The 26,542-nt window shown below is 36.6% G+C and overlaps 1 protein-coding gene across 1 annotated transcript; it reads right to left on the reverse strand.

Annotated features, from left to right (window-relative positions):
• Nucleotides 1-1,569: 1,569 nt before the first annotated feature.
• Nucleotides 1,570-21,007, reverse strand: LOC104599581 (BTB/POZ domain-containing protein At2g13690-like). Its single transcript, XM_010262190.2, has 2 exons — nt 19,983-21,007; nt 1,570-2,701 (listed from the first exon to the last, which is right to left on the reverse strand). The coding sequence occupies exons 1-2, from the start codon at nt 20,727-20,729 to the stop codon at nt 1,766-1,768; spliced, it is 1,683 nt and encodes a 560-aa protein (XP_010260492.1). The 5' UTR covers nt 20,730-21,007; the 3' UTR covers nt 1,570-1,765.
• Nucleotides 21,008-26,542: the final 5,535 nt, after the last annotated feature.

The following is a 26,542-nucleotide window of genomic DNA, read 5'->3' on the forward strand; positions in this document are numbered from 1 at the left end:
CTTGTATTTTATGTTATCCTTCATTTTTCTATAGTTTTATATGATTTTCTTTTTTTATTTTAGTTTAGGGAGACCAGTTCGGATCAACCATTCCAACCCAACCTAACCCATTTGCATTTAAATCAGATAGGGTTGGGCTTTCTCTTCACTAGATTCAGATTGGATATGGTCAGGGTTGTCTGTCAATGGATTTAAACCAGATTTGGTTGGACCAAAACCACCCGGTCCATTGATGCCACTACTCAGAGTCAGAGACTAGGTGGGAAATTTAGAGGGGCCAATTGGACGGATTTAGTCCAACCTGATCCAGTCCAATGTGAGTCCACTTATAAATGGATTGGACCCAATCCAATCCAATTCATTAAAATGTAAATGGATTGGATTGGATCCAATCCAAACCGAATGAAATATCAAAAATTATATAAAAGCACTTTTAACATTGAGAAAACACTTTGTAAAAGTATTTTGATAAAAATATTTTCATAAAATTGCTTTTACAAAAGTACTTTTGTAAAAGCACAAAAGCACTTTTCGAAAAGTACTTCCATAGACTTATAAAAGTACTTTTGTGAAAGTGCTTTTGTAAAAGTACTTTTTGTAAAAGTACTTTATAAAAGTACTTTCATAGAAGTGTTTTTATAAAAGTACTTTCTAGAAGCGTTTTTATAAAAGTACTTTCGAAAAGTACTTCAAAAAAGTGCTTTTGTAAAAGTACTTTTGTAAAAGTACTTTTGTAAAAGCACTTTTCGAAAAGTACTTCCATAGACTTTTACAAAAGTGCTTTTGTAAAAGTACTTTTATAAAAGTACTTTCATAAGTGTTTATAAAAATGCGTGCTTCCGTAAAAGTTTAAAGAAAATTGATTTTCTAAAAGTGCTTCCATAAAAGTGCTTTCGTAAAAATGCTTTTATAAAAGTACTTCTATAAAAGTGCTTTCATAAAAGTACTTTTGTAAAAAATGATTTCATAAAAGTGCTTTCGTAAAAATACTTTTGTATGTTTTTATTAAAGTGATTTCATAAAAGTGCTTTTGTAAAAGTATTTTTATAAAAATTCTATTGTAAAAATACTTTTCATAAAAGTACTTTTATAAGTGTTTTTATAAAAATGTTTTCATAAAAGTGATTTTCTACTATTTTCAGCTTTGATTGATTTCAAATTAGACAAGGGTTTGGCCTCATGATCGGATTATTGGAAATTTGGTTTAGGTCTAAATCAAACCAATAAGAATATGGATCAATTTATTTTGGATTGTCCCAATCCAATAATTATAATAGACCATCCAAATCCGATTTGATAAAATTTGGATCAGATTGAATCCAAACCAAAACTGATCAATTGACACCCCTAGTGGGAATAGACGAATAGCTGGAGCATGTGGAACCAAGCGGACCTTCCTCTCGTAGCTAGAAACAGAGTACATCGAAATGCATACGCTCTTGAATGCAGGCATGGAGTTAGTTGCCATTCACCCCAGATGAAGAAGAGGGCGAGATGCTTCATCAGTGTACCTTTTTCTTGATCATCAGTTTCAAGAGTAGGCCAGTCCAGTTTAGCTTGATAATATGCACATGGATGCCTTCTTAGCCTCTATATATTAATATTGCTGAATTGTTGTTGAAGCAAATGACAGTTTGCATCAATGAATTGTTAATAGCAATTGACTGCTTGTTAAAACACTGAATCACTAATCTACATAGGTGATCTACAATTCTACATTTACGGACGATGATAATACAAATGAAAGAAGGTGAAACGCCAATGGCTACCGTGATTCTACGGTGCGAATTTCAGGGGCCCTCAAGAAGCACCTGCGCCACCAGATTTGAAAGGCTTTGCCAAGATTAGGACACTCGGTGCCATTCCTGGAGAAACATCGGAACCATTCCATGAACAGCCAATGCTGTTGCTTCAGTGGGAGCGTAAGGAGTGCTTGGCCCATGGCTTCCTCCAACGTCTTTATTTCTAGCCCTTTTCTGCACCTCTGCAGCCAACCAAAGTCTACCAGCATAGGGCCAAACCATGCTTGGAGGACCTGCGATCTGGCCTCCAATCGGCAGTGCAGCTTCCCTCTCCCAAGGGCAATGAATATGTATGCTGAAACTCGGCTGAGCTCATACCTGATCATTGGAGACACCAGCTCATGGATCCTTAGCAAGTCTCCTTGATCTGCCCACATATCAACAAAGTCTTCTGCCATTTGCCTTTCCAGCAGAATCTCTAGAAGCCAGTTTAAGTTGTCAACTTGCCTTGAGATTTGCTCGATCAAGGGCTTACCATTCTCTTCTTTTCCTGACTTCTCCCTAGCAGAGTCAGATGTTTCCCCAAATAGTCTAACCAGTGAACTCAGACAATTTTGACAAACGACATAGAGATCCTCCTTGTTTAGACTTATAGCACCCTTCTCATATACTGAGCTCTTGGACAAAAGGCCCGTGACCAAGGACTTGAGCTCATTCCTTGCACTAGCATCAGCACCACTGGTGATTGACCAAATGAGTTGCATCGCCAAATGTTGCTGGGAATCAACTTGATCTAGTGAGTGCAGCCGGCCCAATACTTCTCTAGCTGTTGCATTGTTAAAAGCAAATTTTGTAAACAACTTCTTAAGCTTCTCTTCGTCATCCTCACTCCAAGGAACAGCCTCAATGTATTTCAAACAAGATAAAATGCCTTTTGTAAACGTGATGCCTGCTGAGACCTGAAATGAAATATAATATTGACTCCTGAGTCTAATAGTCCAGAGCCATCAAATGAAGCAGAAAAGAATTCACCAAAACTCAATGGTGCCATCACTTTGTCCCATAAGCTTTTAAACACTTGAGAGCACAAGTAAACCATTCAAGGTAATCAGGTACAAGGAACTTATTGGTCTAAAGGATGGCATTTAAGATCACTGAAAACCCTCTTTATTACTGATGTAAAAATTGAATTATAAATTTCTAAAGTAAAATATGATGGACTAGACTAGCCTTGGTAGCACACTGGTAGGAAATCAATTTCTAAAATTATAAATTGCACTGATCATGTTACAACCAGCAAACCTTTTTTTCCTTTTCTTTTAGGTAATGAATAGCAAGAATTTTTAGTGGAAACAAGGGGTGAACAGCAGAAAAGAGAAAGAGGGAAAAGAAAACAGAAAAAGAAACCAGCATATCTAGACTATTGAAAAGGTTTCCCTTCAATGCCAAACTATTTCCAACCTAGACCAGTAGAGCTGTATGACTGAGAGCTCTAATACCAAATGATGTGGGACTGACATGATCAAAGGCTGAACTGGTAGCAAATTTGAGAATGACCGCAAGGGAATTGGTGTTTATAATGGTTTAGCTATAAGTTTGGCCTTGTGGGGCCAGGGGCAGGTTTATGGAATGTGAAGAAGTCAAGGGTTACAGCTGTGTGATTGATTAACAAGCAATTTTAGGGCTGAAATTCTTGATATATGCATAGCTTCGCAAAGAGAGAACAAAAAGAATTTGATGGCTTGAAGACCAGAGTCATTAGGAGTGGTGGACAAAAGAGGTAGATTAAATTTGGAGATGTTTTCAAATGGTTTGGCACAAAAGGACAACAAGAGAAATCGAGTCCTTTTTAGTGCACAAATGGTTTGGCACAGGATAAATTGCGTCCTTGACTAGATGTTGAATAAATGACTTCTCCTAGGTATTTGATAACTGTTAGTGTTAGTTTTTTAATAGAGAAAACTTGCAAGAGAAGACAAGAGAAAGAGAGAAAAAAAACTAAGAATCGTAATAGGGGTTCCTAGAATCATCTTGAACTTTGGAAATCACTCACCAAAAGTCACATATAGTACTAAAAAAAATCAAATTAGAAGAAAAACAGCCTTTTGAGAAGAAAGGACTGTTTAGAAAGTTGCAAAAATTCAAAGAAAGTAGCAGAAATCAGAGTTCAAGAGGAGAGAAGAAGAAGAAGAAGAAGAAGGTGGTGGCAACTTGGGTTCAGAGAAAGAGAGTTTCTAACATAATCCCTTCTCTTACTCCCTTAATTCTATTTCATTAAGTTAAACTTTAGTAATTTACAGAGAAGCCCCTAGTTGGGCAGAAAATTAAAAAGACATAACATAAGAAAGAATAAAGCCCAGATTAAGGCCCATTACAGCAAAGAACATAAAAGATAAAAAGGATAAATAGCCTATGGGCCATTCGGTCCATCTTCTCTACACTCCCCCTCAAGCTGAGCATAGATGTCAATCATGCCAAGCTTGCCAGTATCATGTTGAAGTTTAGCCTTGGGAATGCCCTTAGTGAGGAAATCAGCTAACTGTCCTTCAAAGGTGATGAAAGGTAGACACACTTCTCCAGAAGCCACTCTTTCTCGAATGAAGTGTTTGTCAACTTCAATATGCTTAGTTCTGTCATGTTGCATTGGGTTGTGAGCAATGTTGATGGCGGCCTGATTATCACAGTATAACATCATTGGCTTCTCATGCTCAATACCCAGTTCCTTCATCAAGGATCTAAGCCACAATAGTTCAGAAACTCCATGAGCCATGGCTCTGTATTCTGCTTCGGCTGAAGATCGAGCAATAACTGATTGTTTCTTGCTTCTCCAAGAGACAATATTACCTGCCACCAAGCTATAGTACCCAGAGGTAGATCTTCAGTCATCAATGTTTCCGACCCAGTCAGCATCAGTGTAAGCTTCAAGTTTCATATGGCCATGCTTAGCAAATAGAATTCCCTTTCCAGGGGAGCCCTTCAAATAACACAGAATCCGCTCTGCTGCTGCCATGTGAGTATCCCTAGGAGCATGCATGAACTGACTGATGCAACTGACAACATATGCAATGTCTTGCCAAGTCATGCATAGATAAAGAAGTTTTCCAAGTAGTCTCTGGAAGACTCCCTTATCTTCTAACAATATTCCATCTGAAGCAGAGAGTTTATGGCTCATATCGATAGGAGTAGCAACTGGTCTAGCACCCATCTTCCTTGTTTCAGAGAGCAAATCAAGAACATACTTTCTCTGAGAGATAAGGATCTCATCCTTGGATCTAGCAACTTCTATGCCAAGAAAGTATCTCAATTCCCCCAGATCTTTGATCTCAAACTCTGTATGAAGGAAAGATTTGAGATGATTAATCCCTGAGACATCATTACCAGTCACAACAATATCATCAACATACACAATCAAGTAAACGACCAATGATCCTCTCCTCTTCACAAAGAGGGTATGATCAGACTGTGTCTGTACATAGCCAAAGCTAACAAGGGCAGCCCTAAACCTTTCAAACCATGCTCTAGGAGACTGTTTGAGTCCATAAAGAGATTTCTTCAGCCTACAGACCTTTCCTTTCATATCTGGTTCATACATCCTTGGAGGAAGAGACATATAGACCTCCTCATGTAACTCTCCATTTAGAAATGCATTCTTTACATCCAGTTGATAAAGTGGTCAGTCTGAGTGTGCAGCCAAAGATAGCAGAACTCTCACAGAAGTCATCTTGGCAACAGGGGCAAAAATCTCCAGATAATCAATCTCATATGTCTGTGTATAGCCTTTTGCAACCAGCCTAGCCTTGTACCTTTCAATGGTGCCATCAGCATGATATTTGATAGTAAAAACCCACTTATAGCCTACTGGATCCTTCCCTTCAAGCAAATCAACCACTTCCCAAGTGGCATTCTTGTGCAGGGCATCAATTTCTGTTCTCATAGCATCCCTCCATTCTGGAATAGTAAGAGCTTCTAACACAGACCTGGGAATTGGGTTAGAAGCAATAGAAGAAAGGTAGGCAAAATATGAAGGAGAGAGCAAACTATAAGAAAGGTGTTTGGAAATGCAATGTGTAGTACACTTCTTTTTTCCTTTCCTAATAGCAATGGGGATATCAAGATCTAGGAAGGATGGCTCTAAAGGGGCTGTAACAGTACCTGTTGTCTCATCTGTAACTGGAAGTGCATGAGGCTCATGTGTTGGAGGGGAAACAATCTACTCATTTCTGGTTCTCTGCCATTGGTACAACCTGGGATTAAAAAGAGGGCGAGGAGGTAAAGGAGGAGGAATAGGAACACTAGAATGAGAGTGAAGTGATTGATCCTCCCTTGACTCATTTGGAGGAAGAGACTCAACAAAAGACTCAACTAGAACAGGAAGAGGAAGAGCAAACACCTGTGACAAATCCTCCCCCTTTGGACAATGTCTCTCCAGAGAAGAACCATAAAAGGCTATAGTTCTCTTCTCTCCCTTGTTCGAACACCGAACCACAGCAATGGCAAGCGATGGTAATCCCCAACCTCCGGCGGCCGTTCTCTCTCCCTCTCCTCTTCTTCTTTCCTCTTTCTTTTTCTTTCTTCCTTCTTCTTCCTCCTCCTCTCTCAGTTTCCGTCACCTCCATAGATCTCTCTCTCCCTCTCTCCTCCTCTCTCTCTTTCTTCCTGTCCCGAACCAGTTGCAACAGCAAGCCATCCCTCCATAGAGCTCTCTCTCACCTTCTACTTACCAATCCATCAGAACTCTCTCTCAGCATCAAACCTCCCTCTTCTCGGTCATCCTCGCTTGGGCAGAACCGCCACTGCAACTCCTAGCAGCAGCAGTGCCCTCATTTCAAACTCTCTTTCTTTTCCTCTCTCCCTCTTTCCATTACTGTCAAGACCGACAATCATTCTGATCCACTCTCCATCGCTTTTCTCTCTCATCTAAATCAAACCAGCATTTCCTCATCTTCTTTGTTGAGACAGTGGCTGCGATCAGAGGTTCCAAAATCGAGTAACAACGGCGACATCCGGCCAGATCTCTCTATCACTCTCTCCTCCTCACCAGTTCCATGCCTTTCGGCTGAAACTGTTGATCACTTTCTACTTTTGGACATCCAGCAGAGGTAGCGGCAACCATCTCATCTACCTTCTGTTTTTACCTCTTCGAAATTCCTGATTGCAAGCACCGAACACCAACCAGGTTGTGTGGAGAATGGGCATCAAGAGGTGAAGTGCTGTTGATCGAAGTGCGCCGACAGGTCATCGCCTGTCTGAATAACTTGGGTGACAGTGTTGATCGAAGTGCTGTTCCCTTTGGGAGAATGATGGAGGGTGAAAGAGGATTCAGAGCAGTAGGAAGATGGAGGTCTGAGGTGTCGATCGAAGCCAAGACGTTCAAGTTCGAAGAGGAAAGGACCAAAGGCTGTACTGAAAATCAGAGAGAATAACAGGGCAACAGTGTTGGTGTCAAAGGAGGTTATAGCATGGATGAAAGGTTTCATAGATGGGGCTATCAACTCTGGTATGGTGAATGGTTGGAAAAATTCCATGTCAGTTCCAGGCAAGAGATATGTAACAGAACTGAATAGAAACAAGAAGGGGTGGTTCGTCACTGTGGTGGAGTTTTTTGGAGCAAATGGAAAACAAATGCTTTGTGTGCCGGAAGGGAGATTGCAGAAAGGGTCGATGGCTTTTGTGCAGGTGCTGCAGTCTTACCTTGTAGCTTCGGAAGAGAAGGGAGTGGATGAAGGGAAGGCAACTGGCCAAAAGCTTGAAGACCAGAGTCAAAAAACTCAGGAGGAGGCAGCATCGATTGGAAAAAAAGAATGGTGTTAGTGGCTGATAAAAGGGTGACAGATTGGAAGAAGGTTCTGAGTACAGTTGCAGGAGAGATGGGTGCTGGGAATGAAGCAATGCTGTTCCCTTTTGCGGAGACGAAAGCCGTGCTTGATGTAGGCAACCAGGAACTAAGCTTCAAAGCAGTTGTGGTGGATGGAAGTCTGATACAGGTTCAGAACTGGAGCCCAATCTGCAATGAAGTCAAAGTTCAAGATGGGTGTGTTTGGCTGAAGCTAATAGGCCTTCCATTTCACCTATGGCGGAACCCTGTTCTTGAGTATATAGTGCAAAGACTGGGAGGTGTTTTAGTGAAGGCTGATAGACGTAACCTGAGTGCAGTGGAGTTACACGTTGCTGGTGTTAGACAGAAGAACTTGCCAAGGTTCTTTGATATCTGTTCGGATGAAGCCTGGTACAAGGTGTGGGTGGCTTCAGAAGTCGAATGGTCGTGGTGAGAAGGAGGTCCTAAGGTTGAAGATGATGAGATGACAGGGTGGTGGACATGTGGAGGGAAGAGGGAGGGCGGTGAAAAGGTGGAGCAGATGAAGGTTAAATCTAGGGTTACTGTGTCGGCTGGGGAAAACCAAACGATAGGCAACCTATTTAAGGAAATTAATTCAAATGGGTTTGAATTAAACAAAATTAGGGCGGGCTCTTCATCTTATGCTGACATGACAAAGAAGCAGATTGCTTCTGGGAGCAGAATGGCTTGGTCCGAGCCGGTGAAGGTGGTGGGTTGGTCGGGCAGGCTGAAGATTAAACCGGGACAAATTTGGAAGGAGCCACGTGACAACTTAAAAAGTCATGTGGGTGGGTTGGGCGGGTTGGAAAGTGAACCGGGCCACTCATTTAAGGGCCCATGTGACAACTTAAGTGGTCACGTTGGCGGGTCGAGTGGGCCTAATACCGAACACATGTCTTTTTTGATTGACCCACGTGATAACTTAAGTTGTCACGTGGGTCAGGGTAAGGAGACACAACATAGACCATTACTAGACAGTGAACTTGGTCTATCTTCATCTCAAATGGCGAGAATGGATGGGGGACGTTCGCAGCAGTGGAAGTTGGAGAAGGGGAACTTTCAGTGGGTCCCCCGCTGGAACTGTGAGGAGGTTAGCTCCCTGCGACTCTCCTCAGACAGGCCAAATCCAAGATATGCAAGGGAAAGAGCAAAAGAGAGGGAAGAGGCGAATGAAGGCTGGGTGCAATGTAGTGAGGAAGATGAAGATTTGAACGAAAGCTCAGATGATGGTACCAGCGTGGGCAGTGTAAACGACAAAGGTGGCTATGCCGGAGGTGACATGGATGGATGGAATATTGCAAGCTAATTTCAGGGTGAAGATTGTAACCAAACTAATTCATCTCCAAGACTCCAGAGTGTGCAAGGTACAACAGAAGGGGCAAATCGGGAGAACCTGAAGCAAAGTAGGAACACACCTCCTAGGGGTGATTCAGGGGTAAAGAGGAGAGATCACCAGAGTGACCAAAGGACAAAAGTACTTTCCAACCAACTCAGGGAGACAGACGTTTACCAACCTTTGAAACAAGAGAGGGAGGTCGGGAACAGTCCTTTTCCAACCTTTCTACCAATCCCAGGTAACAAAGTGAATTCGGTTTGTGCTACTAATGTGTCTCCTGTGTCTTTGGTTCTAGATTCCGTCTCGGCGCCATGTACTATAGCCCATGAATATGCAGCCAAGCTAGATGGTGGGTTGTCCAAGGTAGTGGAGAAGTGAAGGAATGTGGGGAGGAGCGGGAAGGGAGGTATAGGAACGAAAAGGTGTGGGAAATCATTGAAAGAGTGTTTAGTGAAGTGGAAGGAATTCTGACTTGGAGGAGGGGTGGGGAGGAAGGAAGAGGGGAGGGGTCAGTGGAGAGGAAGGAAAGGAAGGAGGGTAGAGTGGGAGAGGAATGTGGGGAGAGAACATGGCTGGAGGCAGGTAACAGGAGAGGGGGGATGGTTGGAGAGGAGAGAAGAGGGGTGGGACCAGAGGCGAGGAGGGAAGGGCAGGGGGGCAGAGTTGGAGGGGAAAGTGCAGGAAGGATAGGGGTGGAGGATTCGGTGAAAGAGGACAAGATAGCAGAATTTGTGGGGAAGATGGGGTGTAGGCTGGAAGATCTGAATGTGCTGAAAGAAGGTCTACAGAAGAGGAAGAAGGAGATAAAAACGAAGAAGAGGAAACTGAGTGAAGTAGAGAGACTGAAAAGAGATGTAGAAGGGGATAAGAAGTTTGGAGCAACAGGAGATAGAAGAAAAGGGGGAAAGTAGTGGGTAGGTAGAGAGGGAGTCAAGAAAGAAGTGGAAATGAAGATACTTAGTTGGAATGTGAGGGGAATAGGGAGTGCAAGAAAAAGAGCAACAATAAAAGAGGTGATAAGGAGGTATTACCAAGATATTGTTCTGTTACAGGAGTCCAAGAGAATGGAGTCTAATAATAGTTGGGCGAGGAGTGTATGGAAAGCCAGGGGATTAGCTGGGTGGTTACTCCTTTGTGGGGTGCTTCGGGGGGGGATTGTAACAATGTGGAAGAGGGATGCAGTTGAAGGCCTGGAAGAGCTGATTGGGAAGTATTTGGTTTCCATGAAGTTTAAGCAGCAAGAGGATGGTTATGTATGGGTGCTCATAAATGTATATGAACCAAATGACTACAGAGAGAGAAATGAGTTGTGGGAGGAATTGGCTGATGTTAGAGGAGTGTGGGATGGGCCATGGTGTGTGGGTGGCGAATTTAATGTGATTAGATACTCGGAGGAAACCAATAAAATTAATCAGAGGGTGACAAAAAGCATGCGAAAGTTTAACAAGTTTGTGAGTGCCTTTGAGCTTAAAGAGATTCCTTTAGCCCACAAAACATTTACATGGTCAAATCTCCAATCTAGTCTCATCTGCTCTAAGTTGGATAGATTCCTGTTCTCTTTGGATTGGAAAGAACATTGGGGAAATTTGGCTTCAAGAGCTCTCCCAAGAGTGACCTCGGACCATTGGCCCTTAGTGATTTGTAAGGAGGAAAGGAGTGGAGGACCCGCCCCATTTAGATTTGAAAACATGTGGTTACTCCACCCTGAGTTTACCAATAAAGTAAGGGAGTGGTGGTATGACTGTAACCCAATGGTGGATTGGGAAGGGATAAGATTCCATAAGAAACTACAATTTGTAAAAGCAAAGGTCAAGGAGTGGAATCTTTTGGAGTTTGGGAGGTTAGAAGAAAGAAAGAAAACGCTGATGGACCAACTTGAAAACATTGACTCTAAAGAAGAAATGGGAGACTTTGGAGAGGAAGATAAGGAACTCAGGAGAGGCTTGAGAAGGCAATTAGAGGATTGCCTGCATAAGGAAGAAATAAGCTGGAGGCAAAAATCTCGATGTAAATGGTTGCAGGAGGGAGACAGAAACACTAGGTATTTTCACTCTTTGGCGGATGGAAGGAGGAACTTTATCTCCAAATTGGTAGTAGGTGGAGTTGAGTTAAAACAACAAGAGGAGATAGTCGGGGCTTGTGTGGAGCACATTGAATCCATTCTAAGAAGGCCGGTAAGTAGAAGGGTGTTTGGTAGAAGGTTTGGATTGGCCAGATGTAGGGGTGGAGAATAGGAGAAGGTTGGAAAGAAGAGTTGATTTGGAAGAGATTAAGGAGGTTGTGTTTTCTATGGATAGAACAAAAGATCCATGGCCGGATGGGTTCACAATGGTTTTTATCAGGACTGTTGGGATATTTTGAAAGATGATCTTTTGCTGGTGTTTGAGGAGTTTTTCAGGAGAGGAATCATCAATCCAGGTGTGAACTCTATATTTATAGCTCTGATTCCAAAAAAGAAAGATGCCTCCCACCCGAAGGACTTTAGGCCAATTAGCTTGGTTAATAGCCTGTATAAGATCATTGCTAAGGTGTTGACATTGAGGTTGAAGGAGGTTTTGCCAAATATCATAGCACAAAATCAATGAGCATTTGTGAGTGGAAGGCAAATCATTGATCAAATCTTAATTGCTAATGAGAGTGTGGAGAACTTTAAGAAGGCTAAAAAGAAGGGAGTGGTCTGTAAGTTGGACTTGAAAAAGGCTTATGACTTGGTGGATTGGGAATTCTTGAGGGAAGTTTTGATCAAATTTGGGTTTGGTGGTAGATGGTGCAATTGGATCATGGGTTGTGTCCGGAATTGTCATTATTCAGTGCTAGTGAATGAGACAGTGGTAGAGTTCTTTCTAGCCAGTAGGGGTATAAGACAAGGAAACCCTCTCTCTCCTTTCTTGTTCATACTAATTGCAGAGGTCCTGGGGAAATTGATTCACAGAGCAGACTCGAGGGATCTCATTAGAGGTTGGAGAGTTGGGAGGACGGAAACCCCCCTCACTCACTTACAATCTGTTGATGACACGATTCTTTTCTATGAAAGTGGCAATGTGAGCTTTATCAGGAACTTGAAGTTGGTGATACAATTGTTTGAGCAAATGTCTAACTTGAAGGTGAACTTTGGGAAAAGTTGTGTAGCAGGGGTGAATATGGAGGAGGGAGAGATCAAGGAGAGTGCAGAAGTGTTGGGGTGTGAAGTGTCAGGGTGGCCATTGAATTACTTAGGGTTACCATTTGGTGACAACCCTACGAGGGAGAGCTTTTGGAACCCGGTGGTGGAAAGGTTTGAAAAAATATTGGTCTCTTGGAAAAAGAATTACCTCTCTCATGGTGGAAGAGTTACACTGATTAAGGTCACGCTTGCTAATTTACCCATCTACTTCTTGTCTATGTTCAAAATCCCAATGAAGGTATCTAACAGGTTAGAGAAGTTGATGAGAGACTTCTTGTGGGAACCGGGAGAGGAGAAGAGGGATCATATAGTCAGCTGGGAGGTAGTGTCCAGGAGTAAAATTTGTAGTGGTTTGGGGCTCGGGAATGTTAGGAGAAGGAATATGGCTCTTCTAGGGAAGTGGTTGTGGAGGTTCCCCTTGGAGAAGGAGAAACTATAGGCTAGAATAGTGGCAAGTATACATGGGCTGGAGCACAATGGTTGGGATGCTGGAATCAAAGCCAGGACCACAAACTTTTCTCCTTGGAAAGCCATTCACGATCTGCTTCCAGTATTCTCCCCCAATATCAGGTATGATCTGAATTCCAGTAACTCCATAAAATTCTGGGAACAAACTTGGGTGGGGAATGCCCCTCTAAAGGATCAGTTTCCTTCTTTGTATGCTCTATTTGATCTTAAAAATGAGCCAGCTTCATCCTTCATTACCCCGTCCTCTTCCAATTTTGGGCTTAGGTGGAATTTGGGTCTCAGAAGGGCCTTGAGGGATTCAGACTTTGCTAATATTTCGATCCTTCTTGAACTTCTTGATAATGTTGTCTTACTCACAAGGGCGGACTCTAGAATTTGGACCCCTACCCCCACTGGCTTCTTTTCTTGTGCTTCCTTTTTCAAAGTCATAAGCCAGTCCACCAGTCCTATAACCCCCCCTTCCCTGTAAAGCGGATGGGGAGACTGGTTTTCACCTACTGGTGTCTTGCCATTTTGCGAGGTCAATTTGAGAATGGGCTTTTTCCCTCTTTGGGTGTAGATGGAACCCTCCATCAGATCTGCAGGGCCTTTTTTCCCCTTCTGTCTTCAGGTGGCGTAGGAAAAGGGGAAGGACTATGTGGAGAGGTTTGAGGGTTGCAGTATGTTGGACAATATTGGAAGAAAGAAACTTTAGGATATTCTCAGCAGTTGAGAGAGGAGTGGAAGAACTAAAGACTATCATTCATTTTAGGGTTGTATAGTGGCTGAAATCTTTGGAACTATTCACAGGTTACACAGTGGATGACATGTTGAGGAAGTGGGGTGAAATAGCAAAGTGCACACAGACCAAGTCAGTAATGAGTGTGTCTTGGACACCTCCACCTGCTAGGTTCATGAAATTAAATTTTGATGGGAGTAGTAGAGGGAACCCTAGACAATCAGGGATTGGGGGTGTCTTTAGGGATGAGAATGGGGTCATTTTTGCCTTGTTCTCAGGCCCAATTGGAGTGGGTGACTCCCTTAGAGATAAGATCTTTGCAGTTATGGAAGGAGTCCAGAAAGCCAAGGAGATGAACATTAGAAAACTCTTAATTGAAGGGGATTCGGAGGTGGTGATAGGGTGGCTGAATGCAAACAACAATGGTTTATGGAGGTACAGTAATCAGAGGAGGAAATTTAAGTGGTTGGTGTGGGAGATGGAAGATAAAATGCGCTGGGTCAAAAGATCAGCCAATTCTCTAGCTGATGGTTTAGCCAAACACGGGGCAGAACGGGATTCAATGTTTTGGGCTAAGTTGTAATTTTTGTCTCTACCTATTCTTTTGTTTTCTTGATTGTACTTGGAAGATAAGTGTGTTTGTCTTCCTTATGTAACCTCTTTGGTGAATTAATGAAATTGTTATTGATCAAAAAAAAAAAAGAACCATAAAAGAAAGAAAGCTCATCAAAGGTGACATCCATTGAGACATACTGAGTGCTAGTCTTTGGATCAAAACAACAGTAACCCTTCTATGTGGGGGAATAACCAAGGAAGATACACTTGTGGGCTTTTGGTTCAAATTTATGTCTCTGGACACTTGGGATATGTACATAACAAGTGTAGCCAAAGACACGAAGAGGAATAGGAAAAAGATCCTTGTCCGGATGGAGAAGACTGAAGGGAGACTTAAACCCTAAATCCCCGGATAGCATATGGTTTATAAGGTAGGTAGCAGTGAGAACAGCATCACCCCAAAATTTTGTAGGGACATGTAAGGCAAATAGAATACTTCTTGCAACATCAACAATATGTCTATTTTTTCTTTCAGCAACTCCATTCTGGTCTGGGGTCCTAACATAGGAGCTTTGATGAATAACCCCTAAATCAGTGAGATAGCAGATCAGGTTTTTCTCAAAATATTATTTTGCATTATCGGATCTTAAAATTTTAATTCTGGTATCAAACTGAGTTAGGACAAATTCATGGAATTGCCTCACAAGTCCGGGAACTTCATCATGGGACTTCATCAAAAATATCCAAGTGAATCGAGAAAAGTCATCAATAAACAAGATAAAATATTTGTAGCCACCCATAGAAGGTAAGTGGTAAGACCCCCACACATCAGAGTGCACAATATTAAAAGGAGCAGAAGATCTTTTATTACTTAGAGGATAACTGTTTCTACAATGTTTTGACAGTTCACAAGACTCACAATGAAGACTGAACAAACTAATTCCCTTAAACAGTTCTGGGAATAAATGACTTGATGCAGAAAAAGAAAAATGACCCAAACGAAAATGACATAACATGACTCGACTGATGTACTCTGTAGATGTAGACACAAAAGCAGTTTTTCCAGGTTATTAATGGCACGTCCAGAAGTATCCAATAGATATATTCCATTTGCCTCACGGCCACTCCCAATCACCTTCTGAGACTCCAGATCCTGAAAAACACAATAGGAAGGGAAGAAGGTTACACAACAGTTTAATGACTTGGTTAGGCTACTTACAGATAACAAGTTTGTATTTAGACTAGGTACATGAAGAGCAGAAGGAAGAACCAAGGAGTTTGTACCCTTGATGGTTCCTTTGCCAGAAATAGGGGCAAGAGAGCCATCGGCTAGGGTGATTTTGTCACGTCCAGGAAGTAAATCATATGAAACAAACAAAGTAGAAAGGCTGGTCATATGATCAGAAGCACCAAAATCAATAACCCAAGGGATCCTACGATTACCTGAAATGGTTGCATGATTGGCAAAAACCCGTATACCTGAATGAGCAAATGCATAAGAGGTTGAATTTCCTGGAGGGTTGGAAAAAGAGGTCACACCCTCTAGGTGACTGACCATCCTCCCAAACTTCTCATATTCTGCCTTCATAGCTGCTAACTGCTTACTAGCCGTCATCTCTTCAGTTTGGTATCTATCACTATCTGGACCAACAGCAACATTGGCACTCCCTGCCTTTATATTATCAGACTTCTTCTGAAATTGAAGTGATAAGAGCTCAGGATGCAATTTCCAGCACTTGTCTTTAGTGTGTTTTGGCTTTTTACAATACTCATAGATAATCTCTTTCTTACCTGAGCTACTTGGAGTCCCTGCAACCCCCTTGGGTTTCACTCCCATATTAGCAAAGTGATCATTTAGACCAACCCCTTGGACCCGAACAAGTCTTCTGCTTTCTTCACTACTTAGCAAGGCATATACTTGAGATAGTGAGACACTATCCTTGAATAAAATAGTTTGCTTTGTAATGTCGTACTTTGGATTTAGCCCTGTCAAGAACTCAAACACACTGTTTCTCTCAACCAGTTTTTTGTAGGTCTCAGCATCCTTAGTGGTGTCCTAGGCTACAGCTTCTATCAAATCTATTTCTTGCCATAAAAACTTCAGTGTTGAGAAGTATACAGCTAATGGTTTCTCCCCCTGTCTCAAATTCTTCACATCACTTCTCAACTTGTAAACCCTGGCCACATTTAATTTTTGGGAATATGTTTCAGCAACACTATCCCAAATTTCCTTTGCTGAATTCATCCACAAATAGTGTTGACTAATCTGTGGTTGCATTGAGTTCACAAATATGAATTTTTACTGATTGTGACCAAGCCAGATAATTAGTTCCATCCATCTTGATTGTGGTCATAGCCAGTAGAGAGTCTACAGAGGTTCCCGGAACTTGTCCGGATTCAGCAACATGCTTGTTTTCAAAGTCTGAGGAGTTCATCTTCTTAAATACTTCAAAAAACGACTTCAAACAACACGAATAACAACAAATGAAGACAGAACAAAAACTGTGTTGTGAGCCAACCTCTATGCAGCCAATAACCTGTGTCACACCTGGAAGCTGGGAGAAACAGAGAAAACTCAGCCGCTCCTTGTAGACTTCACAGAACACCAATCCACTTGATTCGATCTTCAAGAAGAAGAATGAGAAGGCCTTCAGTCACTGAGCGCCCAGGTCAAACTCCCTGTGGCGCCCGCAATCAGATTTCTCCAAAAAATTAGGGTTTTGGGCAACACACTTAAATCTGTCAAGAGGACGACATAACCAGTCCCCTTCACTCCATAAACCACTAACAACTGGGCTGAAATAGGTTTCTTTAACTATTCATACGATTCAGTTCTCCATACACACTGTGTATGGGAAAAAAAGGTGAAAAAAGGGAAAAACGAGCCTGCTCTGATACCAAGAAGAAAAACGGCCTTTTGAGAAGAAATGACTGTTTAGAAAGTTGCAAAAATTCAAAGAAAGTAGCAGAAATCAGAGTTCAAGAGAAGAGAAGAAGAAGAAGAAGAAGAAGGTGGCAGCAACTTGGGTTCAGAGAGAGAGATTTTCTAACATAATCCCTTCTCTTACTCCCTTAATTTTATTTCATTAAGTTAAACTTTAGTAATTTACAGAAAAGCCCCTAGTTGGGCAGAAAATTAAAAAGACATAACATAAGAAAGAATAAAGCCCAGATTAAGGCCCATTACAGCAAAGAACATAAAAGATAAAAACTATAAATAGCCTATGGGCCATTCGGCCCATCTTCTCTACAAAATTCATTAGTTTTTGTAACTTTACACATTAAATAGACTGTCCAAGGTCAACCAAACTCCTTCCTAAGCTAAGAAAACTCAAAATTATAACTCTTCCACTCATGCTTCAAACTAATAAGCTGGACCTTACATTGCAATTGTCAAAATAACTAAAATACCCCTGTGACTAAAATCATTACAATCCCCAAGAATAACTATCCTGCTAAATCAGCAGTTACTGATTGGCTTTCTTCTATCTAGAATAAGTCTTCAAAGGCCTAAGATGATCCCTATCACCTTGTATAGGTCCCCTACCCCCAATGAAAAAGAGAAGAGAACATAAAGAAAAATCCAAGAATAAGAAACCAGCATGTCCAAACTGATAATAAAAAGTTTTTATTCCAATACATCTTTTAATTAAGAGATCCATCTCATCATTTTCTCAACTCAAGACTGAAAGTTGTGATACACTGTCCAACAAAGACAACAAAAAAGTTGTGATACACTGTCCAACAAAGACAACAAAAGTTTTTTGTTTTGGGATCAAAACAAAACAATAATCAAGGGGTATGTTAATGAGACAAATGAATAATACAAAGAAGAACCCCACTTTGAGGTATGTCCAAAACACTTGGCAGTCTACTTTTAAAACCAACATGTCCCAACTCAACAAGCATGTTAATTGAAGCTCTTGAAGCAGAGGAAGTTCTGCTCTCATAGAGAATAGTGAATCACTTAACTACCCAACTTCTAGGGCCACAAGTTATAAAATTGGTAGTGTAGCTGCAACTAAATGTAAACCCTATAGAATATCAGACATCCCAACATATTAGCTATTATTGGTCATAAATAGAAATTGTCAAGATTTTGTAAAGCCAAATTATTCAAACATCATTATGTACATTCAAAATATTAAATGGAATTACTTGAACCTAATAAATTGATTCTCTTCTGGAGTCTGGGCCATTGTTAAGTACATGGGGAAAAGTTGGTTCGATTACAAATTTGAATAAGTCAGATAGTTCAATTGGGGACAATTTGGTGGAACAGCTTGAACTAACATGAATTATTCCACCACTCAGATATGTCTTTTATTCTTCCAATTAGATAAAAGTTGTGGGACCTTGATGGGTAAGTAGATGAGGTTCCTACTATGCTATAATGAGCCTTAGTAGGAAAAGATACCTTTTCTTTAAACTTGATTTCATGATTTCATGAAAATTTAAAAAATGTACATGTATTTCTCTTTTCTAGATATAAAGGTTAAGGATTGTTTATATCAAGGTAAAGACAAAGGGGCAGAGCTTCATTTATTAAATTGCATGATCTTCTTGTTTTTGAAACAGAAATTACATAGTGAAATTTTCTTCATTTTGTAAGTAGCTCATAAAATGTAAAGGCAATGATTTTAGTGGGGTATCTTGGTCATTGAGATTGAACTCAATAGAACTGCAAATTGCAGCAAAATGCTCATTTGAACTGACAAGGAGGTATAGGACTTGAGACATCCTCTTATTTCAACAATATCATGGTTCATGAATATTAATATTTAATAATAATGTGAGATCAACTCCATTGACAGAAGAAAGCTCTAGGAGAATAAACTATCTCTTAGACCACCATTGGAGATGCTGTATCACTTACCAGGTTTCAGAGGGGAAAAACTAGTAAAGCATAATTACCAAAAAAAAAAAAAAAAGACATGAGGGTCATTTTACCTGTTTTTAGGGAAAAATAAAAGATGTTGCATCACTTTTTCTATTAGTACTATATAGGCCCTGCACATGAAAGGCATGTGCAAAGGTGGTAAAGGATAATTGGTAGGTTTGCCTATATAAGAGACGATAGTATGTTTTTTTAAAGTTAATCGAAGAAATGGTAGTTCAAATAAAAAGTTAAAGGAACTAGTCAAAAGATAAAAGGTAAATCGACCAAAATGTATTTAGCAATTCCTTATTAAACCAGCAAGTTTTAATCCTACTTTTATAGTTGATATTTAAATTTTACTGTTACTACTAAAGCAACTTTAGGAAATATGCTATTATATCCAAGTACTTGAGGTGCTTATAACATCACAAAGCCAAGACAAACATATAGACCGAGGAAGTACTCTGAGATTATTGCTGGAAGTTGTAAATCAATATACAAGTTAATCTTTAATGAGACAGCTTTCCTGACATTGAAACAATTGTAACATTAATCTAATGTATGCAGTAGAATCCATAATTCCTACAATATAGAGAGATCATATTGTCATTACTTCAGAGCTTTAAAAGAAATGCCTGATCTGATAAAGGATGCTATAATAGCAGGCGGGGAAAGCTTGCAGATGGAGAAATACTATCAGTACGGGTAAAGCCATTTTGTCCCACCAGAGCACTAACTCTATAATGATTTGAGCTGAGACCTAAAAACATGGGCAGATAAGGATAATCATGGTACAGGAGACAGCAAAGTTCTGGGTGATGCTTGTAGTGCTATTGTAACTTTTAAAACAGTCAGTTCGATCATCAAAGGCTAAAGATTACTATCATTAATCCATGTTGAAGTATCATGAGTACATTTTCTCATTCCAAACACAGTCAATTACCAAACCAGATCCATTCAAAAGCTTTTTTGCCAAGTAAGAAATTTCCCAAGTCGACAACTAAGTTCTCATGAAAATGCATTGCACCCCCCCTCCCTGCTTTTTCTGAAAGCAATCTAGAACCTATTTCTTAGTACATAAACCCATCTTGTTCTTCCTTATGTAAAGCAATAGAAATCAACCCATATCAAAACAAGTGGCTGGGTCAAATGGGCAAATTCAAAGTTCAATAGAAACTGATAGCAGTTCTACTTCTACAGAATCGAACGAAGTGCATGGTCTATCCTTGCAGAAGTACAGATCTACAGAATTCAGAAAACCGAGAAAAGATTCTAAAACACTCACCTCGAGCACATCAATCGCACGGGAGACCCCCATCTTTAACAGACGCCTCGTGATATCTTCCAGAAACATGAGCTCAATTGTCTCACGATAGACACTCAAGTTCTCAACATCAGGAACCTCAATCCTGCAGAGTTTTGCAGCCGAACCGCCGCCCGAATTCCTTCGACAATCTGAGATCAAATCTGCAAAGACGGAGCTATTCGCAGATAACACCTCGGAGTCCAATTCCAAGACCAAACAGCCCTCGTTCTTGCCCTTCAAGCTCAGTCTTACATCAAATACCGGAGAACAGCTCTGTTCTCTCGTCGCAGTACTCAAAGAACGATTAAGGGAAGGTGCCTGATAAATTTCCGGTCCCTCCGGTGTTAGCAACTTCTCTTCAGTCGAATGGAAAGTCTCCGATTCCAATGGAGCTCCACCATCGTTAACAGACGAAGTGTCCGGTACAATATCCCGAACAGGATCGGGCGCAGCGTCCGAGTCAATCGGAGAAACCCGTCCGGGGGACAAGATACGCCGACGATCGATGAGCCCGACTATCACTAACCCAGTTCTGCTGCTCAGAGGAGAACTCGGAAAAGAATTACCAGATTTCGAAAGGATCTCAGATTTCTGAGTCGTTTTGGAGCGGGCACAGCTCAGATTTTCGGGGCTCTCGGGAGGAATACCGAAGGAACAACACCAAGACCGGCGGGACCCTCGATTATCCCGGCGGGAAACTACTTTCCGGTGGCCCGAGGCCGCCATTGACAACGATGGTTCGTCGAAGAGTTTCAGAAAAGAGGTTGAAGAGGCGGAAAGGCAGATAACTTAGGGTTATTGAGAGAGAGCAATGCATAGAACAGTGAAGTTTTTGGAGTTTCTTTCGAAGATTCTTGTTCTTGTTTCCTCGATTTCCGTGGGTTTTGGATTCTTGTTCGTATCAGAAATGGAGATGGATCGGAGGGAGAAAGGAGAGAGACATTGCTGTAACAGTGCTTATTGCAGTGTAAGTAAAATACGTATTTCGAAGAAGCTAACTTGCCTCATTGTGCACCATGGGTATTAATGTATATGTTTAACTAAAATAATAACCAATAATAATATGATTAAAAATAAATAATAATAATAATAATTTAATTATTATTATTATTATTACATTCTATTTTTATTACGATGAGTATATAACATTAGAAATGTTTTTAAATATTTTCGATAAAATTTTGTATTTTTTCATTTTTGTGTTCTATCTTTTCTAAATATTTATTATTTAATTATCACATAATGGGTTTCTTTAAAAAGTTGAATCATTGAAACACTATCTAGATAAGAAAATAGTTTTTCTTCCCAATCAATTTTAAACTATATATTTTATTTGTATTATATAAATAATTTTTACTTATCACACTTAATTTTTGTTTGACTATGATAACATTTGACCCAAACCACTAACCCACCACTCAAAAGGGAAAATAATTTGATTTTTAGGTTGATATTAAATTTTGTATTACATTTCCATCATTGATAAAATCATTTTTATATATAATACTTATTTTGGTTCAATATAATAAATGTATAATATTAAAGATGTACCCAATATTTTAATTTTAACTTTTTAAATAATTAATAATTATTTATATTTTACGCACTACTTGTAATAATTTTTTTATAATACAAAAATAACACTAATTAATTTCATCTAAGGTTGTTCAACAATTTCCCAACCCAACCAGGTTGGATCAATTTCGTTTTAGCAATATTTTTAATACACAAAAGTGAAAAATTTCCCATGTTCCTTAGTCTAAAATATTCTATATCATAGATTTAATTTTTTATTTTTTAATAATGCCACTGTATTTTTTATAAAAAAAAATTAAATTTAATTTTTTAAGTTTAAATCTTTGAAACCAACTAACCAAATAACCAATTTGATATAACTTGAATTGGCTGGTTTTCACTAATGATCTATTGGTTTTCAGGTGACCAACTCCCCAACCTAACCAGGTCGATATCGTTAGCCAAAATGCTTACAACCAAACTGAACAAAACCATAAACACTCTTAATTTCAATAAAATTAATAGTCTAATCTCTAATAAATAACAATAGTTTAATCTCCAATAATTCTTGCAAATTTATAACAAAAATACATTGAGAATATATTAATAATAAAAATATAATAAATAAATAATAAAAATACAATAAATATAATAATTATAAAAATACAGTAAATACTAAAAAATATATTAAATTAGTCAGTAAATAGTGTAATCTCAAATCATAGTTTAATCTCTAATAAATATTAATCAATAAATTATAAAAAAATACAATAAGTACAATAAGTTGAACTTAAAACATTAAATAACAATAGTTTAATCTCCAATAATTATTGAAAGTTTTATGCTAAATAACAAACATAAAAAAGATTTATACATAATTATTGAAAATATATTTATAACAAAAAACAACAAATACATAATTAACTTTAGTATATAAGTATATAATAAATATAGATTAAGATTTTAAAATTATTATCAATAAATATTATTTTTCAGAAAACTATTTAGTTATTTAAATAATATCATTATTTTAATTTTAAAATATTAATTATTTATTGAATTTAATAATCCATAAAATTATAATTTATATTATTATGACATAATTTCATTATTTTAACTATTTAAAATCTACTTATGTTAAGTATTTCATTATTTAAAATATTTAGTAATTTAAATATTTAAATAATATATATATTTAAAAAAATTATTTGAATTTTATATATTTAAAAAAATTATTTGAATTTTATTTATTTCAAAATTATTATATAATATTAAATACGTGGTTATATTATTATTTAGATATTTTAATATTTTTATTTAAGATATTTAGTTATTGAAATATTTAAATAATATTTTATTTTTTAATGTTAAATTTTTATTATTTGAATAACATTTAAATTGAACAATCTGAAAAGTCATAATTTATGTTTTTAGTACATAATTTTGTGATGAATTTTTTAAAAATATAAAATTATTAATATTATGAATATTATTAAATCTATTATAACTATTTTTGTGTTTTTAATAAATATTTTAAAGTTATTATATAATTTTGATAGAATATTTAAATAATTTTTAAATTTTTTTTACTTCAAACATTGTTTAGATAAATATAGATAAAAAGTGGGGGAAAAGGATAAATTGGAATAAGAGATAATTCCGGAGCGAAACTCTCTACTAAATTAGATATAATTTAGGAGATAAATAGGAATTAGAGATAACTTATGAGAAAGTTTGAGAGATAGTTTATGAGAAATTTTAGGAGATGATATTATTTAAGTTATTGGGAATGTGTGTGAGAGAGAGAGAGATTTTAGTTAATTTTTATGGGGGAGGAGAGCATCTCACTAGTTATTTAAAAAATGACATGGAATAAAAAATAAAAAAAAGGAAAAAATTTATAGACTGTTGTGTTTTAGTGTGTATATATATACATATAACATTAGATATGTGCCCAAATTTTCTCTATTTGTGAGTCATTGTATTTTTTATTTTTTAAAATTTTATTATTTCTAAGTTGATTTTAAAATTGGCATTCTATTTTCATCATTAATGAAAATACTTCTTACATAATACTTATTTTTGTTTAGTATAATGAATATACAATATTAGAGATATCCCTAATTTTTTTGTATTATATATTTTATTTATTTTTATTTTTTATTATTTAATTATGGTATTATTTGTTAACCCATTTAACCCCAAAGGTTGAATTGCTTACCCACCAACGAGAGGGTAGAAAATGGTTTTGTTTTCAAATTACTTTTCAAAATATTTATTTTTATACTACTAAAATTAATATTGTTGATTTAATTAGTAGAATTTAATGAAGAGAAAAATATATTTTAAATATAGGTTTTAATGAGAGAAAAGGAAAATAGTTTTATTTTCAATTGGTTTTAAATTTTACATTTCATTTCCATCATTAATAAAACCATTTCTTATTTATCATAGTTATTATTGTTAATATGTTGAATATATGATGTTAGAAATGCTCTAAATTTCTTTTAAGTTCTATATAAATTATTTTACATTTTATTTATTTTTTTATTTTTATTATGTAATTGTTGCAATATGGAATGGCCTATTTGACCCATAATGGTCAAATTTTTTACCACCAATTAGATGAAAACACTATTTTTTCCAAGCAGATTTTAAAAGTATAAGTTTTTATGTTAATGGAATTATTAATTTATTATGTATGTATTTATTAATAAAATTTAATGATGAGAAGAAACAAAAATGCCTTAAATATAAGATTCAGTGAAGATGAAACAAAGTTAATAACTTAAACGTTGGATTTAGTGAGAGATAATTAAATGCCTTGAATATCTTAAAATTATCTCTTTTCAATTCATTTAATATCAAAAACTAATTACCCTATTTGCCCTCATTTTTATTAATAAATTTAAATATGGAGGGGTAAATTTTGTCCTTAGAAAATTTTTAGAATATTCTTGAGGCTATTCATGCTTTTTAATGTAGTATAGATTAGATATTTTCCTTTAAAAAATTTGATATTTTATATATTTTATAATATAAAATTGATATTTTAATTTATATTTTATAATAATTGTTAACAAAAATAAAATATTATTTATTAAACATTTAAGAATTTAATATTTAGCTATTTTTTTATTAATGTTAAAAGTAAAAAATATTAAACAACAAAAAATCATCATCATCCATACCATAACCCAACTATATGGGTTGATTATATGAATTTTTTTCACCAATTCGTTCTATTTAAAACCAAATCCACTATTAAATTATTAGTGATTAAATAATTTCTTATTACTTCTACCCATGTTCTTTTTGGTTTACCCCTAGCACTTTTAGCCCATTCCACTTGTAAATTTTTCTAATTGGAATTGTTGGTGATCTTATGTACGTGACCAAATTATCTTATCCTATTCTCTTTCATTTTTTCACTTATTAGAGTTATTCCTAAGTTTATACAAAATAGTTTTATTTCTTATCCTATCATTTTTAGTTTTTTCACTCATCTATCTTAGCATTTATTTATAATTAATGGAAATAGATAAAGGATAAATATTTAACCTTAGTGAAAATCTATCATAACTATAAAATCGGAAGTTTCTTTTACTAGTTTTCTAATATTGGTTGTTGCCCCTTCATACATATTTCTAGTTAAGTTTATATACCTATTTTGAACTTTATTTTTCAAGACCCATTATATTATCTCTCTAAGAATTATATTATAAGCCTTTTTTCTATCACTATATACCATATGAAGATCTTTTTTCTTCATTTTGAACTTTCATGGTTGATAATCTTATCATAAAGTTAAATTAATTTTTTACATACTTTTTTTAAATCATAATCTTTGTTCAATTATTCTCTTTCAAAGTTTCATAATGTGGCTTATAAATTTAATCCCTCGATAGTTATTATAAATTTGTATATCTCATTTGTTCTTAAATATAACCATATGCTACTATTTATTCAATTATCAGGCATCCATTTTTTATTATCTTATTAAATGGTTAATTAGCTATATATAATAATGTTATTTCTTCCACGCCTTTCTACACTTCTATTAAAATCTCATAAGATATTACGCCTTTCATTTATTTCATCTTATTTAGTGCATATTTTATTTTAGTAGGTTTAATTTTATAAAGGCACATATTATTTTTAACACTATTAGCATTACTAACTATTTCCTCCCATTAGTTCATCATAAGTCATACATTTAGGTTCATCCATTTTCTTTTTAACTTTTTCCTTATGGTTTTTTTACTTCTTTCATTTTTTCGCATTTTTTATTTTTTTTCAACTTTTGTAATACATTTGTTTTAATTTGATTATATTTTGAACCTCTTCAATTCACCATTAAGTTTTTTAGTTTGTTTCTATTTTTTTATAAATTTTTTAATGACCCCTCATTTGCTACTTTTTTTTTATGTTTACTTAAGCTAAATATCATTTATCTTTTCATCTAAATTTCAATTTCTTTTTGTTATCAATTTATTTTTAATAACTCTTCCATTTTTAAGTTTTTCACCTAATTATCTTAAACACATATTTTCTTCCATATTTTTCTTTTATTACTTAATGTCTACATCTACTACCACTAATCTATATTGTATTATTAAATTATCTTCTAGAATAATTTTGTAATTTTTACACATCATTCATTGTCTCTTATTAGAAAAAAAAATCCATTTAACTTATGTTTGATTCACTTTTAAATGTTAGTAAGTATTCATCTTTTTTAGAAAAAAAATGAGTTTAAAATTAAAATATCATAAACTACTAGTATTTTTTATTCATTTTTTCCTAAATCTAAATCCTTCATATACTATATCATATCCTACACTTCTTTTTCGTATATGTCCATTTAAGTCTCCTATAAAAATATTTTCTTCATTTACAATTTTTTGGATTAATCCTTCTAAATTTTCCAAAACTTGTATTTTAATGTTTTCTTTTAAATTTACTTGAAGTGAATAAGCATTAATTATGTTAGTATTTAAATCCGCAATTCTTACTTGTATTTT

The sequence above is a fragment of the Nelumbo nucifera genome, chromosome 1 (assembly GCF_055504915.1).
Source record: "Nelumbo nucifera cultivar China Antique chromosome 1, China Antique-T2T, whole genome shotgun sequence".
Taxonomy (NCBI): domain Eukaryota; kingdom Viridiplantae; phylum Streptophyta; class Magnoliopsida; order Proteales; family Nelumbonaceae; genus Nelumbo; species Nelumbo nucifera.